The 13,975-nt window shown below is 36.9% G+C and overlaps 1 protein-coding gene across 1 annotated transcript in view; it reads right to left on the bottom strand.

The window, feature by feature from the left end:
- The window catches only part of LOC103113920 (sulfotransferase 1 family member D1-like), a 37,186-nt gene extending 23,211 nt beyond the window's left edge, over nt 1–13,975 (bottom strand). The window contains exons 1-2 of the mRNA XM_007523526.3: nt 13,894–13,975; nt 1,752–1,918 (exon numbers count right to left, since the gene is read on the bottom strand). Of these exons, the coding sequence (XP_007523588.2) occupies nt 1,752–1,899 (148 nt within the window). The 5' untranslated portion in view covers nt 1,900–1,918; nt 13,894–13,975. The remainder of the gene's footprint in view (nt 1–1,751; nt 1,919–13,893) is intronic.

Here is a 13,975-nt window from a genome sequence, read left to right as displayed (position 1 = left end):
GACTATTTCTCTGGGTAGTGTGCCTGCCTTAGCATGTGATCTTCCCAGGTTTGAATGCCAGCACCATATGGAAATGCCCTGGCAGTGGGGGCAGTTCTGAAGCTGTGGCACTTCTTCCTCTCTCTGTCTCTCTAGCTAAATAAGAAGGCAGCCTTGCCTAGAAGCTATGATATTGTGCATGTGTGAAGTCCAGCTCATAAAAAAAGTATTTATTTATTAATAAAAAGGAAAGAGAATTAGATTATTACTCTGACATATGTGTGGTGTCAGGCCAGAACTCAAGATCTAAGAGTTGCTTGCCCTGTGCTCAACTGCTGTACCTCTTCATAAGCTGCTGGATTTGTAGGATTCCTTCCAAACATTCTTTTCCCTTTTTGTTGCCCTTGATGTTTTTCATTGTTGTAGTAGTAGTTGTTGTTGTTGTTAGATAGGACAGAGAGAAATGGAGAGAGGAGGGGAAGACAGACAGGGGGAGAGAAAGATAGACACCTGAAGACCTGCTTCATCGCCTGTGAAGGGACTCCCCTGCAGGTGGGGAGCTGAGGGCTGGAACCAGGATCCTTACGCTGGTCCTTGCTTAACCCACTGCGCTACCGCCCAACTTCCCAAACATTATCTTAATAGATACTTGTTTGTAGATATATCAAAAAAATCTAAATATAGTCATAAATATGTTTCCAGTATTAGTATTTTTCAAAATATGTGTTAAAAATATAGTATTCAAACAAAATATGTAGCAGGGGTACAACTAACTTTATTTAACATATGTTCTAATAAAGTCAGATAATTTATATATATGCATTTATAATAATGTTATTTGAACTTCAAAATGACAAGATAACAATCTTTTTTTTTGAATTTGCATTCATTCAGTTATGGATTCCTCACAATAGGGAGGAATTTATCTAGTTTGAAAAAAAAGAAGTGACAATAGCTGCCACAGTGTTTATAAAAATAAATAATAATAATAGTTTATTTTATTATGATTATTCTAACAGTAATACTTATTGTGATTATATTACCAGAGTGCTAATCAGCTCTTGTTTGTGGTGGTGCTAGGGACTGAATCCGGCATCTCCGAGTGTCAGGTGTGAAAATCTTTCTGCATAGTCATTATACTATCTCCCACAATTCCTCTTAATCATTTTTAAGTTTGGCTTTTTTTTTAAATCTATAAACTGAAAAGAATGCTGAAGTTTTCAAACATCTAGTGATGGCTTTCTAAGGTAATATTTCCAGTTTTCTTTTCTTTCATTTTGTGTCCAATTCAAGTAACACTTCACTAAGGAAATGTTAATTTATAGGATTTTTCTTGTCACAAAGGCATATTTCCCCAAAACAGATATCAATATATTTCACCCTCAACCAAATAATCATCTTATGCCCCCAAACTTGCCTTAGTAACCCTCCCTTTCCACTTCAAGTCCCTGAAGCTGCTGTGCTAGGATATAGTCCTTTGAGGATCCACCCTGTATTGATTTTTGCTTTTTCTTGGATCCATCTGTGAGTGAGATCATGTGATACTCATCCTTCTCCTTCTAGCTGATCTCAATCCACATGATTTCCGCCAGTTCCCCCCATGTTGAAACAAAGGAGAGTATGTCATCATTTCCAGTAGCTGTGTAGTATTCCATTGTTTATATACAGTACAAGCACCTTTGCTTAGTGATTTGCAGTTCAGTTCAGTTTGATCAGTTATTCCTAGGGATTAATAAGTAATTGGGTAAAACAAATAAATATAAAGATGTTACCAGATTTGGGGTAGGTGGAAATCAGAAGGTCATCTGGTCGGGTCTCAAATGATTGCACCTGCGACCACTCCTTAGCCGTGCCCCAGAAGAGGGGGATGCCCTCAACATCCACCAGCTCCCGCCTGAGCACATCCGGCTTATTGTCCATTGTCTTAGAAGAGACTAGGCTTTAAACAAAGCAGACAATGCTAAAAGGTGTTGTTTTAATGGTGTCAAACAAATCTTAAAACAAATTAACATTTTATTAAATTAATAAGAACACATTTTATTGCTGTAGATCTGGAAGCATCCAATGACGGTACTGTACAAGCCTATATTAGAAGAAGAAGAAGAAGAAGAAGAAGAAGAAGAAGAAGGAGGAGGAGGAGGAGGAGGAGGAGGAGGAGGAGGAGAAACAACACATGGTGTGAAGCACAAGGACCAGCTCAACGATATGAATTTGAGCCCCTGACTCCTCACCTGCAGGGGGGTTGCTTCACAAGAGGTGAAGCCAGCCTGCAGGTGTCTTTCTCTCTCACTCTCTGTCTTCCCCTTATCTCTCCATTTCTCTCTGTCCTATCCAACAACAACAGCTGCAGCAACAGCAGTAATAGCAACAGCAATGGAAAAATGATGGCCTCCAGGAGCAGTGGATTTGTAGTGCAGGCACAGAGCCCCAGTGATAACTCTGGAGGCAAAGAAAATAATAATAATAAGCAAGATCTTGCTTTATTAATTTTTATAATTTATTTAATACATGCTATCTGCTGTTTATATATAAAGTGATACCAACCTTTTGTATTTGTGTACTGGTTTATACAGTACTTCCTCAAAAAAATATTTCTGGAATATGTAATAATGCACCAGATTTTGGAAGTATGCGAAAATGTTTTTACCACATCCTTGTGAATTTATTGCAGCAGACATTTGAACAAACCCTAAAACTATTTGCTCTTCTTAACTGTAAAATCAAGGTGACCTAGGGAGTCGGCGGTAGCATAGCTGGCTAAGAGCACTTGGTGCAAAGGGCAAGGACCTACATGAACATCCAGGTTGAGCCCCTGGCTCCCCACCTGCAGGGGAGTCCCTTTACAGGCTATGAAGCAGGTCTTCAGGTGTCTATCTTTCTCTCCCCCTCTCTGTCTTGACCTCCTCTCTTCATTTCTCTCTGTCCTATCCAACAATGATGACATCAACAACAGTAATAACTACAACAACAATAAAAAACAACCAGGACAACAAAAAGGAAATAAATAAATATTTTTTAAAAAGTCACGGTGACCTAAATTCTCTTCTTCAATTATAGACTAGAATGGTAGTTGTTGAAAAATTACCAGTGACAGTCTACAAAAGGTAAAATCAATTTTTATATATTTAGGCCAGGAATGTTATTTTTCTTTAAGATTCCACAGCTGCTTCAATTATTTTTATACTTTCATAGGCTGTGAGGAGCACATGAACTTGGGGGAAAAAAATGCCTAAAGATCTCTAAGACATTTATTTACTTATTTATTTTAAGACTTAAGAGAACAATGGTAGGAGATGTGGTGTGGAGTTTATCTAGCTTTGTAATTTTAATTTTATAATATTGTTTAATCACTGATTAAAAATGTTAGTAACAGCAAAATATCAACCAGCTGTGAGCTGATGATTTCAGGAGGTAGGTTTTAAATTTCATTTTCTGTTTTAAGTTGTATATATATATATATATATATATATATATATATATATATATATATATATATATATATATATATTCAAATACTATCATCCATCCCCCTATGCCCTTTTTACTCTGCCAACTCAAATTCAGTAACTACAAAATTAACTTATCCATCTTATTTACCACTGAAATAGAGATTGTCCTGAATTTCCTGTTTGTAAGGAAGTCTGAATCAGAGATTTTAAATCATTTACTTTCTCTTTGACCTTCCAAATCCAGTTGATTTACAAATTTGGTCACTTTTATTTTTCAAATATTCCTGGAAAAAACAAATTCTTTTTACAAAATACCTTAGTGGTTAGAATTGGTAGGTTTCTAGAATCAGGGTTCATGTGCTAAATTTGCCATTTACTATCAATGTGACATTGGACAAATCATAAACCTAAATTATTAAACTTTCTAATCTTAAAATGAGAGTAATGACTTACTTGTGAAGTAACTGATTGTAATAAGGTGCTCCATAAAATGGGTGCATAATAAATGGTAGCCATTATTAATATTATTACTATTATTACTGTCCAAAGGTCTGTCTCGAATTATACTCATCATCTACTCCATATTATGGCAATTATAATTTTAAAATTAGTTCCCATAGAACTAATTAGTTCCCCAAATCAGTTTTTTCCTATCACCTGACAATGTCCTCATACTTGATCATAACAACTGGTAACCCAAAGGGTAAAGTTTAAAGAGTTTTAACTTTGAACTTCCATGATCTTCACTATTTGCTTCCTTTTTACCTAATATTTAGTGTGTAGTAACAGGATTACTTGATATAAGTGGAGTAATCAAAGATTAGATAATTTTATTTTACTACTATAATTTTGATTATCAATCCTGGGAAGCAGTAGTAGAATACAGGCCCATTAATCAAGGATTTTTACTTAAAATATGCACACTCTTTCATAAGTATATACACATACATAATCACACATAGCTACTTCCAGAGTACATATTATTGTGTTTCTAGTCCATGCCCAATATTTCTTTTCAACTTATAGTCCCATATTTTAATGAATTGTATACATTTTTATTTGGATTTACTTTAAAAATCAAATTATACATTTTAACCTTTTTATGTATGAATGCTGGATAATAAATTTTTATTAGTGATTTACTATTGATTTACCAAATTATAAGAGAGTATATAATTCCTCACCCTTGCCATCATCAGAGTTCTGTTTCTATGCCCTCCATTGGAAACTGCAATAGCTCTCCCATGATCACAGATATTATTTGTATAACTATTTATCTATCCATATTTATATATATCTGCCCATTGTTTCCTATGGTCCTGCCTTCTCTGCCTTTCTAAGTCACACCTACTACTGTTGAGTGTCCTTCCTTTTCTTTCTTTCCCTTCTTCTCTCTCCAGGTCCTGATGGAATTGGAGTTCAGAGCTCTCTGGTCACCTTTCCCTAATATTTACCCCTCTGAGAATATGGACCAAAATTCTTTTTGAGTTGAAGAATGTGAAAGGTCTGACTCTATAATTGCTTCTCTGCTGGACATGGACATTGGCATTTTGCAACTTTTGGAATATCTGTTTGGCCAATATTTGGTTATTAAAAACTGTACACTAGAGATCAACTAATCACATCACTATATTTTAATATTTTTTATATTTTAGTCAAATTGGGTAGAAGTTTAATAATTGATGTTAGCATTAAGACTACAAAATCCCATAGAAAATATTCTTGGTAGAAAGGCAGTCAAATTTAACTTACCTTTAAACTCCTGAGAGCTTTAACTGAATATCCTCAAGTTAAGAATCAGAGCCAAAAAATTATTATAAGGAAAATACCCTTGAGCTTCATACATTCAACTCACTATGTGAGATAAAATGTGCTAGTGAAACTCTGGAAATGTTGAAACACGACTATTCCCTGGAGCCTCTTTTGTTTACTTCTCTGAAAATGTCCTTTGAACTATATCTCCCTCTGGAGGGTAATTATAAGTCCTTGAAAACATTTAATTTTCTTTATGCTGATAAAAATCAATATTTGTTCAAGTTACTCTGAACAAAACTGTTGTTTCCCCTGCCTACAAGTTAAAATAATGAAGTATTATCCCCAAAGTCATATACTATGTTTTAAACATTAAAGTGAATATTATACTGACTGAGTAATCAATACACTTTTCTCCTAAGAGATGGAATGTTGATAGTCAACATATTCTGGAGACAAAATATTATTTTGGCTCATTTTTAAGGATATAAATGCAAAAATAGTTTAATTATAGGAATGCTGTTTGTGGGATGCTTCTAAGCACAGCATTAGATCTGGAGAGAATGAGTACAGTTCTTCCCAAGTCAGTAGAATAATCCTGAACTACTTGCTTCACAATTCTTTTTTCTTTTTTTTTCTTTATTGGAGGATTAATGATTTACAATCAACAGTAAAATACAGTAGTTTGTACATGTGTAATATTTCTCATTTTTCCACATTCCACTTCCTCTAGGTCCTCTTCTGCTATCATGTTCCAAGACTTGGACTCTAGCCCCCACCCCAGAGTCTTTTACTCTGGTGCAATACACCAAACCCAGTGTAAGTTCTGCTTTGTGTTTTCTTCTTTTTCAACTTCTTTATTATTATTATTACTATTATTTATGATTTAATAATGTTCGACAAGATTGTGGCATAAAAGCAGTGCAATTCATACAATTCCCACCACCAGAGTTCCATATCTCATCCCTTTCACTGGAAGCTTCCCTATTCTTTATCCCTTTAGGACTATAGACCCAAGACCTCTAGGGGGTACAGAAGGGGGAAGGTCTGGCTTCTGTAATTGCTTCTGCACTGGACATGGGTGTTGACAGGTTGATCCATACCCCCAGCCTGTCTAGCCCTTTCCCCTTCCTGGGGAGGTGGGGTTTTAGGACACATTGGTGAGGTCTGCCCAGGAAAGGTAGGTTGCTTGCTTCATAATTCTATGCCATGTTTTGACCTTTTAAAAATATATCATGGAAATGTGCTAAATTATCATGCTCACTTCTAACTTATGCAATTCTTTTTTTTTTTTTAAAAAGATTTTATTTATTTATTAATGAGAAAGATAAGAGGAGAGAGAGAAAGAACCAGATATCACTCTGGTACATGTGCTGCCTGGGAATGAACTCGGGACCTAATACTTGAGAGCCCAATACTTCATCCACGACTTCATCTCCCAGACCACTAACTTATACAATTCTAAATGAAATCAGTATTCTCTGTATCAAACTAAACATTTTTTCTTTTTCTTTTTGACTAAACACTGAATTTCAACAATAGAAATAAGGCTGAAGAATTCCACTAGGGCTCTATTAATTAAAACTCTGCTTCCCTTTTTAAAAAAACTAAAAGTACATATTTTTGGAAGCTTCTCATTTATAAAAACTCAAAAAATGACAGAAGTATTAGTACTAAAACTAATATTTTGCTTTACTTACACTGCACTCTGGCTATCGTGGTGCTAAGGATTTAACCTGGTCCTCTGAGCCTCAGGCATGAAAGTCTGTCTAGCCATTAAAATCAACCTAGAAATTCCAGTCAGGAGTTTTGAGGGTTGTCAGTGAAGAGTTTCAGATGTTGGGACAAATGCATCTTCAAATGACATGTTTTCCTAGAACTGTTATCCACACAAAAAATAGAGTTCTTAGCTTCTAGTCACCCTAAAATCCCTATTCCCTTCTCCTCTATTCCTACTTTATGGTTCCTGTTCATTAAATATTTTATCTTCATTAAATATTATATCTTAATGCATTTCAGCCACTGAGTTGCAGATGCTACTATGATTTCATCCTGAACTCCCAGGGCAGGTGACCACACCAGTGTGTCGCAGAACCTCACCTCTCCAGACCCCTACCACACTAGGGAAAGACAGAAACATGCTGGGGGTATGGATCAATTGGTCAAAGCCCATGTCAATCAGAGAAGCAATTATAGAAGCCAGATCTCCCATCTTCGGCAACCCAAAAAGAATTTTGGTCCATATTCTCAGAGGGGTAAATGTTAGGGGAGGAAGATGACCAGAGGGCTTTGAACTCCAATTCCATCAGGACTTAGTGGGGGTGGGGTGAGGGGGGGAGGAAGGAAGGACACTCAACAGCAGTAGTTGTGACTTAGAAAGGAAGAGAAGGTAGGACCATAGGGGAAGAAATAGATAGCTATAGAAACAATAGTCAACCCATACCTGTGGTCATGGGAGACTTAATACAGTTTCCAGTGGAGAGAATGGGGACAGAACTCTGGTGGTGGGAGAGGTGTGGAATTGTATCACAATTTTGTACCAAAATTATCTTATAATTTTGTAATTTTTTTTTTAAATTGCCGCCAGGGTAATTGCTAGGGCTCAGTGTCAGTGAAGTAGAAAAGAGAATGTCAAAGCAAAGAGTTAACTAACCAAACTGGAAGAACTGGAGAGAAGCCCCAGATAACAGGAGTACCTTGAGAAAGAAAGGTACTGCCCCTAACCCCCAGTGATGTATTTTATGCTGATGCTTCTACATCCTGAGGCTAAACTTTATCAGACACAGCTTTGCAGGAAAAGATAAAAGTAACCATAACAGTCACTGAGGCAACAGACCCTGAACAATGTGTGCAAGGCCCACCCCCTTAACCTTGCAGCCTCTGCTTTAGTAATGACACTTTCTGCTCTCAGCCTGCACCCCCTATACAAGCTTGTACAGTCCCTTTGTTTGAAGCGCAGAATTCATAACAACTCAAGCTCTTTCTGTAGCCTGTTAATGTTAATAAAGTTCCTCCTTGCTGCTTCTGGTAGGTGGCTAGTTTCTTTTTTTTTGTTAAATGGGATAGAGAGAAATTGAGAGAGGGTGGGGAGATAGACAGAGGAAGAGAAAGATATATTCATGCAGACCTGCTTCACTTCTCATAAAGTGAACACCTGCAGGTGGGGAGAAGGGGCTCAAAGCTGGGTCCTTGAACTCAGTCCTTTGTGTGCTTAATGGAGTGTACCACTGCCTGGGCCCTAATTTTGTGAAACAATAGTCACTATTAAAAAAATTATGGTGTATTCCACTAAAGTAAGACTCTGGGTTGGGTGGTGGTGGTGGGGGTGGGGGGGTTCAGGCCCTAGAACATGATGGTATGATGGCAGAGGAGTACCTAGTGAGGGTGAGGGTTGAATTGTTATGGGGAAATTTTATGCATGTACAAATGACTGTATTTTACTGTTGACTGCAAACCATTAACCACTAATCCTCCAATAAAGACATTTTTTAAAAAATTAAAAAATTTAAAAGAGAAATGCCTTTTATTACTAGGTGTATAATACAAAAAATTGGAATTCCACTACAGGGTTGCTTTTAGGAATTAGACACAAATACTCAGTTGGATTAAGATATTCTAAAATAAGACAACTTGATCTACTGCCACCACACACAAATTTTAAAACAGAGACTTCCCTTAGAGATGTTTTAAAATAGGAAATTATAGAGTTACAGGTCAATTTTTCTCAATATGCCCAGAGTAAACCTCTTCCAGTATCATCTAAATATGAGAAACTAAATGTAAGCCAAATCCCTTTGGGCCTCAACCTAAATGTAGTCTGGGAGGCTCCATGTTCAGATATCAGTAAATAAGTTCTCCTTATCTGAGCAATGTATCTTTTAAAGCTCAGAGTAATGCTTCTTGTGAATTTCACCCTCTTTGTAACATAGCATTTCTCTTAAAATATAATATTTGGTGGTGAAGAGTTAATCATGCTTTTCTCCATTTGAAATCTCTGGGGCATATTCAAATCCAGAAAAGCAGCAACTCTATGTCATAGCAATGGAAAAGCATGGGAGATAATTGGTTTGGTTCATGAAGCCCAATCAACTCTGCTTTACAGCAGCCTGCTTGCTTTTCAGCCTGTATAAATTATATGCTAGGACTGTGATAGCAAACATGTATCTGCATTAAAGATATAATTGTATATTTCTATATGTGTGCTTTGCTAAAACTTATCTGTTCTTATTTCTCTCTTAAATGATCTGGTTTTCCTGTCACCATGCTATTCTATGATTTTACCTGAAGTTTTAAGTAGAAGATTAGGATTTCCTTGCATAAAAAAATAGGCAATAATCAGGCTGGGGTAGATAGCATAATGGTTATGCAAACTCACATGCCTAAGGCTTTGAAGCCACAGGTTCAATCCCCTGTACCACCATAAAAAAAAAAAAAGGCAATAACCTTCAGAGGATATTGGTTCTAAGAAGGACTGAATTCAAGTTTCTTGCCTTGGGTCCAGGAGGTAGCTCACCTAGTAGAGTGCATGATGTACCATGCTTTGAGGCCACAGCCACCTCAAGAGAGCACCATGCAAAGGGGAAACTTTACAAATGGTGGAGCAGTGTTGTATTGTCTCTCCTTCTCTCTGTGCCTCTCCATACAGCTCTGTCTCTCAATCTCTCACACTATTTGGAAAATCTGAGACTCCTTCACAAGACCCCAGCAGCTCTGAGTGACAAAAGGAGGCAAATAGAAGAGAAGGAGGAGAGGAAAAGGAGAAGGAAAAGGAGGAGGAGGAGAAGGAGGAGAGGAGAAGGAAAAGGAAGACGGAGAAAAAGAACAAGTAGAAAAGAAAAAAGGCAAGCTTCCTATTTTGCAAAATCTAAATTAGATAAGGGTTGATTTTTTTTTTTTAAAGGTTGGGGGGGTCAGGTAGTGACGCAACAGGTTAAAGGCACTTGGCGCTAAGCACATGAACCAGCTTAAGGATCCCAGTTGGAGCTCCAGGCTCCCCACCTGTAGGGGGGTCACTTCACAAGTGGTGAAGCAGATCTGTAGGTGTCTATCTTTCCTCCCTCCACCCCTCTGCCTGTCTTCCCTTTCTCTCTCCATTTCTCTCTGTCCTGTCCAACAACAACATCATCAATGATAACAACAATAATAACCATAACAATGATAAAAACAACAAGGGCAACAAAAGGGAAAAAACGGCCTCCAGAAGCAGTGGATTCATGGTGCAGGCACCAAGCCCCAGAGATAACCCTGGAAGCCAAAAATAAAGTGAATTGGTGGGGCCAGGAAGTGACATAGCATACCTGGTTGAGTACACATATCACAATGCACAAGGACCAGGGTTTAAGCCTCCAGTCCCCACCTGCACAGGGAAAGCTTCATAAACAAGTGGTAGTGAAGCAGCGCTGCAGGTGTTCTCTCCTCACCTCAGTATCACTGTGTCTTTAATCACTAAACAAATGAGTACAATGTTTTTAAAAGAGTGTGGATTACTCTAGTAAAGCTTTCAAAAGGAATTTTCAAGTAGGATTTTGAATAAATTATATAAATATTTTAACAATAAATTCTTCATGTATAAGTCATTTTGAAAAAGTCACTTGTCTTTGAAACTACTTTGTAGATTTATAACGAATTTTGAAAATGAATTCTTATCAAAATTTGAAGCCAATCAAGCTCTTTCTGTGTTGTTTCTAACAAGTTTCAAAGCTTGCCATGTAGTTCAAGTTGCTTCTAGATGCAATGAACGGAGACTTAAAAAAAAAAAAATTCCAGGCACGTGTATCCATAATTTAGGGCAAAATATATACTTGAAAGCAAAAATACATAATAGTCTGTGGTGAGTCAGTATCAAGTTCATAATAAAATAGTGTCTACTTAGACTTAGATACCCTCCCCACCTACTTCCTATTACAGTTCTCTCACTCACTCCAAAGCTAACTTCATCAAAGTGAAGACTGCAAAAGCTGAATAAGGGCAAAAAACTGGTATACTTTAATGATAACTCTTTAGTCGCTATCAGACCACCCCATCAGCTGGGGCCCTATTTGGGGAGTCCTGAGATTCCCAAATAGACATGATGGGCCTAGACCTCAAATAAATTCCTCTCTCCATTCGTATCGGTCATTCCTATCAGGAACAACACAATGCCCTTTTTGGGCCCCCATAGGACCTTGCCCTCAACTTGGATCAACAATGTCCATCTGAAAGGAGGATGGACAACATACTGTATGCTACACCTGAGGAAGATGGGTCGATATTGGGGCAGCTTGGAATGTTCCTACTCATGACCACAGAATGTGAGCTCAGATTAAGAGGGATGCAGAGCTCACACAGGCTCCTAAGCTGAATATGGGCCCAAGATCACATCAAATCGATAGGGTTTACAGTCAACAATATTTATACCCCTTTCCCATATTTGGGAGCTACTCTCTTCCCTGATCCACCTTTTTGGTCCTTCTGCCAGCCATGACATCACCACCCCAGACAATAAATAAAATCCACCTGCATATCAGATTTCAGGCTCAGGCAAAAAAGCAAACAAGCAAAAAAACCACTAGTATAATTACAGGCCCTTTGGGATATAACTAAAATATGCCTACTAGCTACCTACAAAACAGAGACCACCCCAAATCTTCATCTGTACTATTCCAGCATTTAGGTCCATGATTGGTCAACAATTTGTTTGGCTTTGTATGTTAACTCTCTTTTCAGCCACCAGGTTCCAGATGCTAGCATGATGCTGACCAGGCTTCCCTGGACAGACAACCCCGCCAATGTGTCCTGGAGCTCTGCTTCCCCAGAGGCCTTCCCCACTAGGGAAAGAGAGAGACAGGCTGGGTGTATGGATCTACCTGTCAACGCCCATGTTCAGCGGGGAAGCAATTACAGAAGCCAGACCTTCAACCTTCTGCAACCCACAATGACCTTGGGTCCATACTCCCAGAGGGTTAAAGAATAGGAAAGCTATCAGGGGTGGGGATGGGATACAGAGTTCTGGTGGTGGGAATTGTATGAAGTTGTACCCCTCTCATTCTATGGTTTAGTCAATGTTTCCTTCTTATAAATAAAAATTAAATTAAAAAAAAATCCAGGAAGAACAAAGAATCTAATTGTAAGTGAAAACACCCTCCAAATATTCTGGTTCATCATGAAATACTAAACCATTCATTGACACCATGGAACTATTTTTTTTTAATTCACAAGAAAATTTCTTAGCATTTCTGAAAATGTGTAAATCATATAACAATCTAAGGATTATTAGCTATACTACTAGGTTAAGATCATAGCAATTTGTAAAGCCCAGTTACAATTTTATTTGTGTTAATATCTTTACTTGTTAATAGCTAATATAAATCTACCTACCATAAAAATAAAAACATAATGTTGTATCATTTACAGAACATGGGTTTAGAAATTTCAATATATACATTTGTATATGTATATATTGAAAAGAACTTGAAGAGAACTTTTGAAATAGTAGTCTGTGTGAAACATTTACCTCCTGAGAAAACTTGTAGGCACTAGAGTGAGGTTAATTTGACTTATCAAATTGTTTTAATTTAAAATTAAATCTATTAAGTTGTTTTCATCTGTTGTTGAAATTTAATTTACAGTATAAGACACTTCATTATTGATGTAAGAAATGATGCCATCTGACTTTTTGATTATAAGGATTTTTTTTTTTTTTTTTTTTTTTTTTTTAGGATTTTTTCATACTCATTGCATGGTTAGAATATAGCTTTGGTAATAGCAAACTCAAGTTGAAAAGCAAAATGATACATAAGAACATATCAAAGCGATTATTCACTAGGCAACTGCAAGTGAATAAATATAGTAATACATATTATTACATAAATAAGTATAAAAATAACTGCAGTATTACAGGAGCCAGACCTTCCACGTTCTGCACCCCATAATGATCCTGGATCCATCCTCCCAGAGGAATAAAGAATAGGAAAGTTTTCAAGGGAGGGGATGGGATATGGAACTCTGGCAGTGGGAATTTTGTATAATCGTACCCCTCTTATACTACAGTCTTGTCAATAATTACTAAATCAATAAAAAAATTACAGCTCAAATCTAATTTTAAAACCCTTTAGGAAGCAATAAATTCCTAGAGGTTTGTAAACCATCACTTTTATGATTCTGTGGTGTAACATTGAAAAAAAGTTGCGTGTGTGTTGCAGTGAAAAGCATGCCATATAGACAAAGGATTTTTGAGAAAAAAAAAAAAGAAATAATGAAGTTGTCAATGGAAAATACACTTATCTATCATCTTTGTGCAACACTTCATATTTGGTAACCTCAAGAAGTACAACAAAGAAAACTTTTGAAAATGTGTATTTTGTCTAGGTCCGATTTTCATGATACCACAAAGACTTATTAAGAATTCTGCCTAGCAGAGGACCTTTCAAGAATATTCCTTCCAACTAAATATAAATATTGAGGTGAAAGGCTGATAGCCTTTGTAACTAGTTTCAGCTTTACAAACCTAAAACCTAGAAGGTTACCTCAACACAATTTCAAATAATAAAAGAAAAATCCCAGGAATACAGAAAATACCTGGATTTTTGCCCAAATATACTTGCCCAAATACTTATCTTTAGCAGAATGGCCGTAGTAGAAATTATTTTTCTCTTTGTGTAATTTTTCAGTCACTGAATTTTATTTTATACAAAACAGGATCACTTCAAAGACAGAGTCGAAAAAAATCACTTACCGGGTGGCTGTCTTGAAGAACTGGTGACACGGATCTTTTTAAATAGTAATTGAGAAATGCAAGTTTCACTTTGCACGGTGTT

This window comes from Erinaceus europaeus, chromosome 3 (genome assembly GCF_950295315.1).
Source record: "Erinaceus europaeus chromosome 3, mEriEur2.1, whole genome shotgun sequence".
Classification (NCBI taxonomy): domain Eukaryota; kingdom Metazoa; phylum Chordata; class Mammalia; order Eulipotyphla; family Erinaceidae; genus Erinaceus; species Erinaceus europaeus.
Note: the sequence above shows the minus strand (reverse complement) of the source record. Positions and strands in the feature narration are given on the sequence as shown.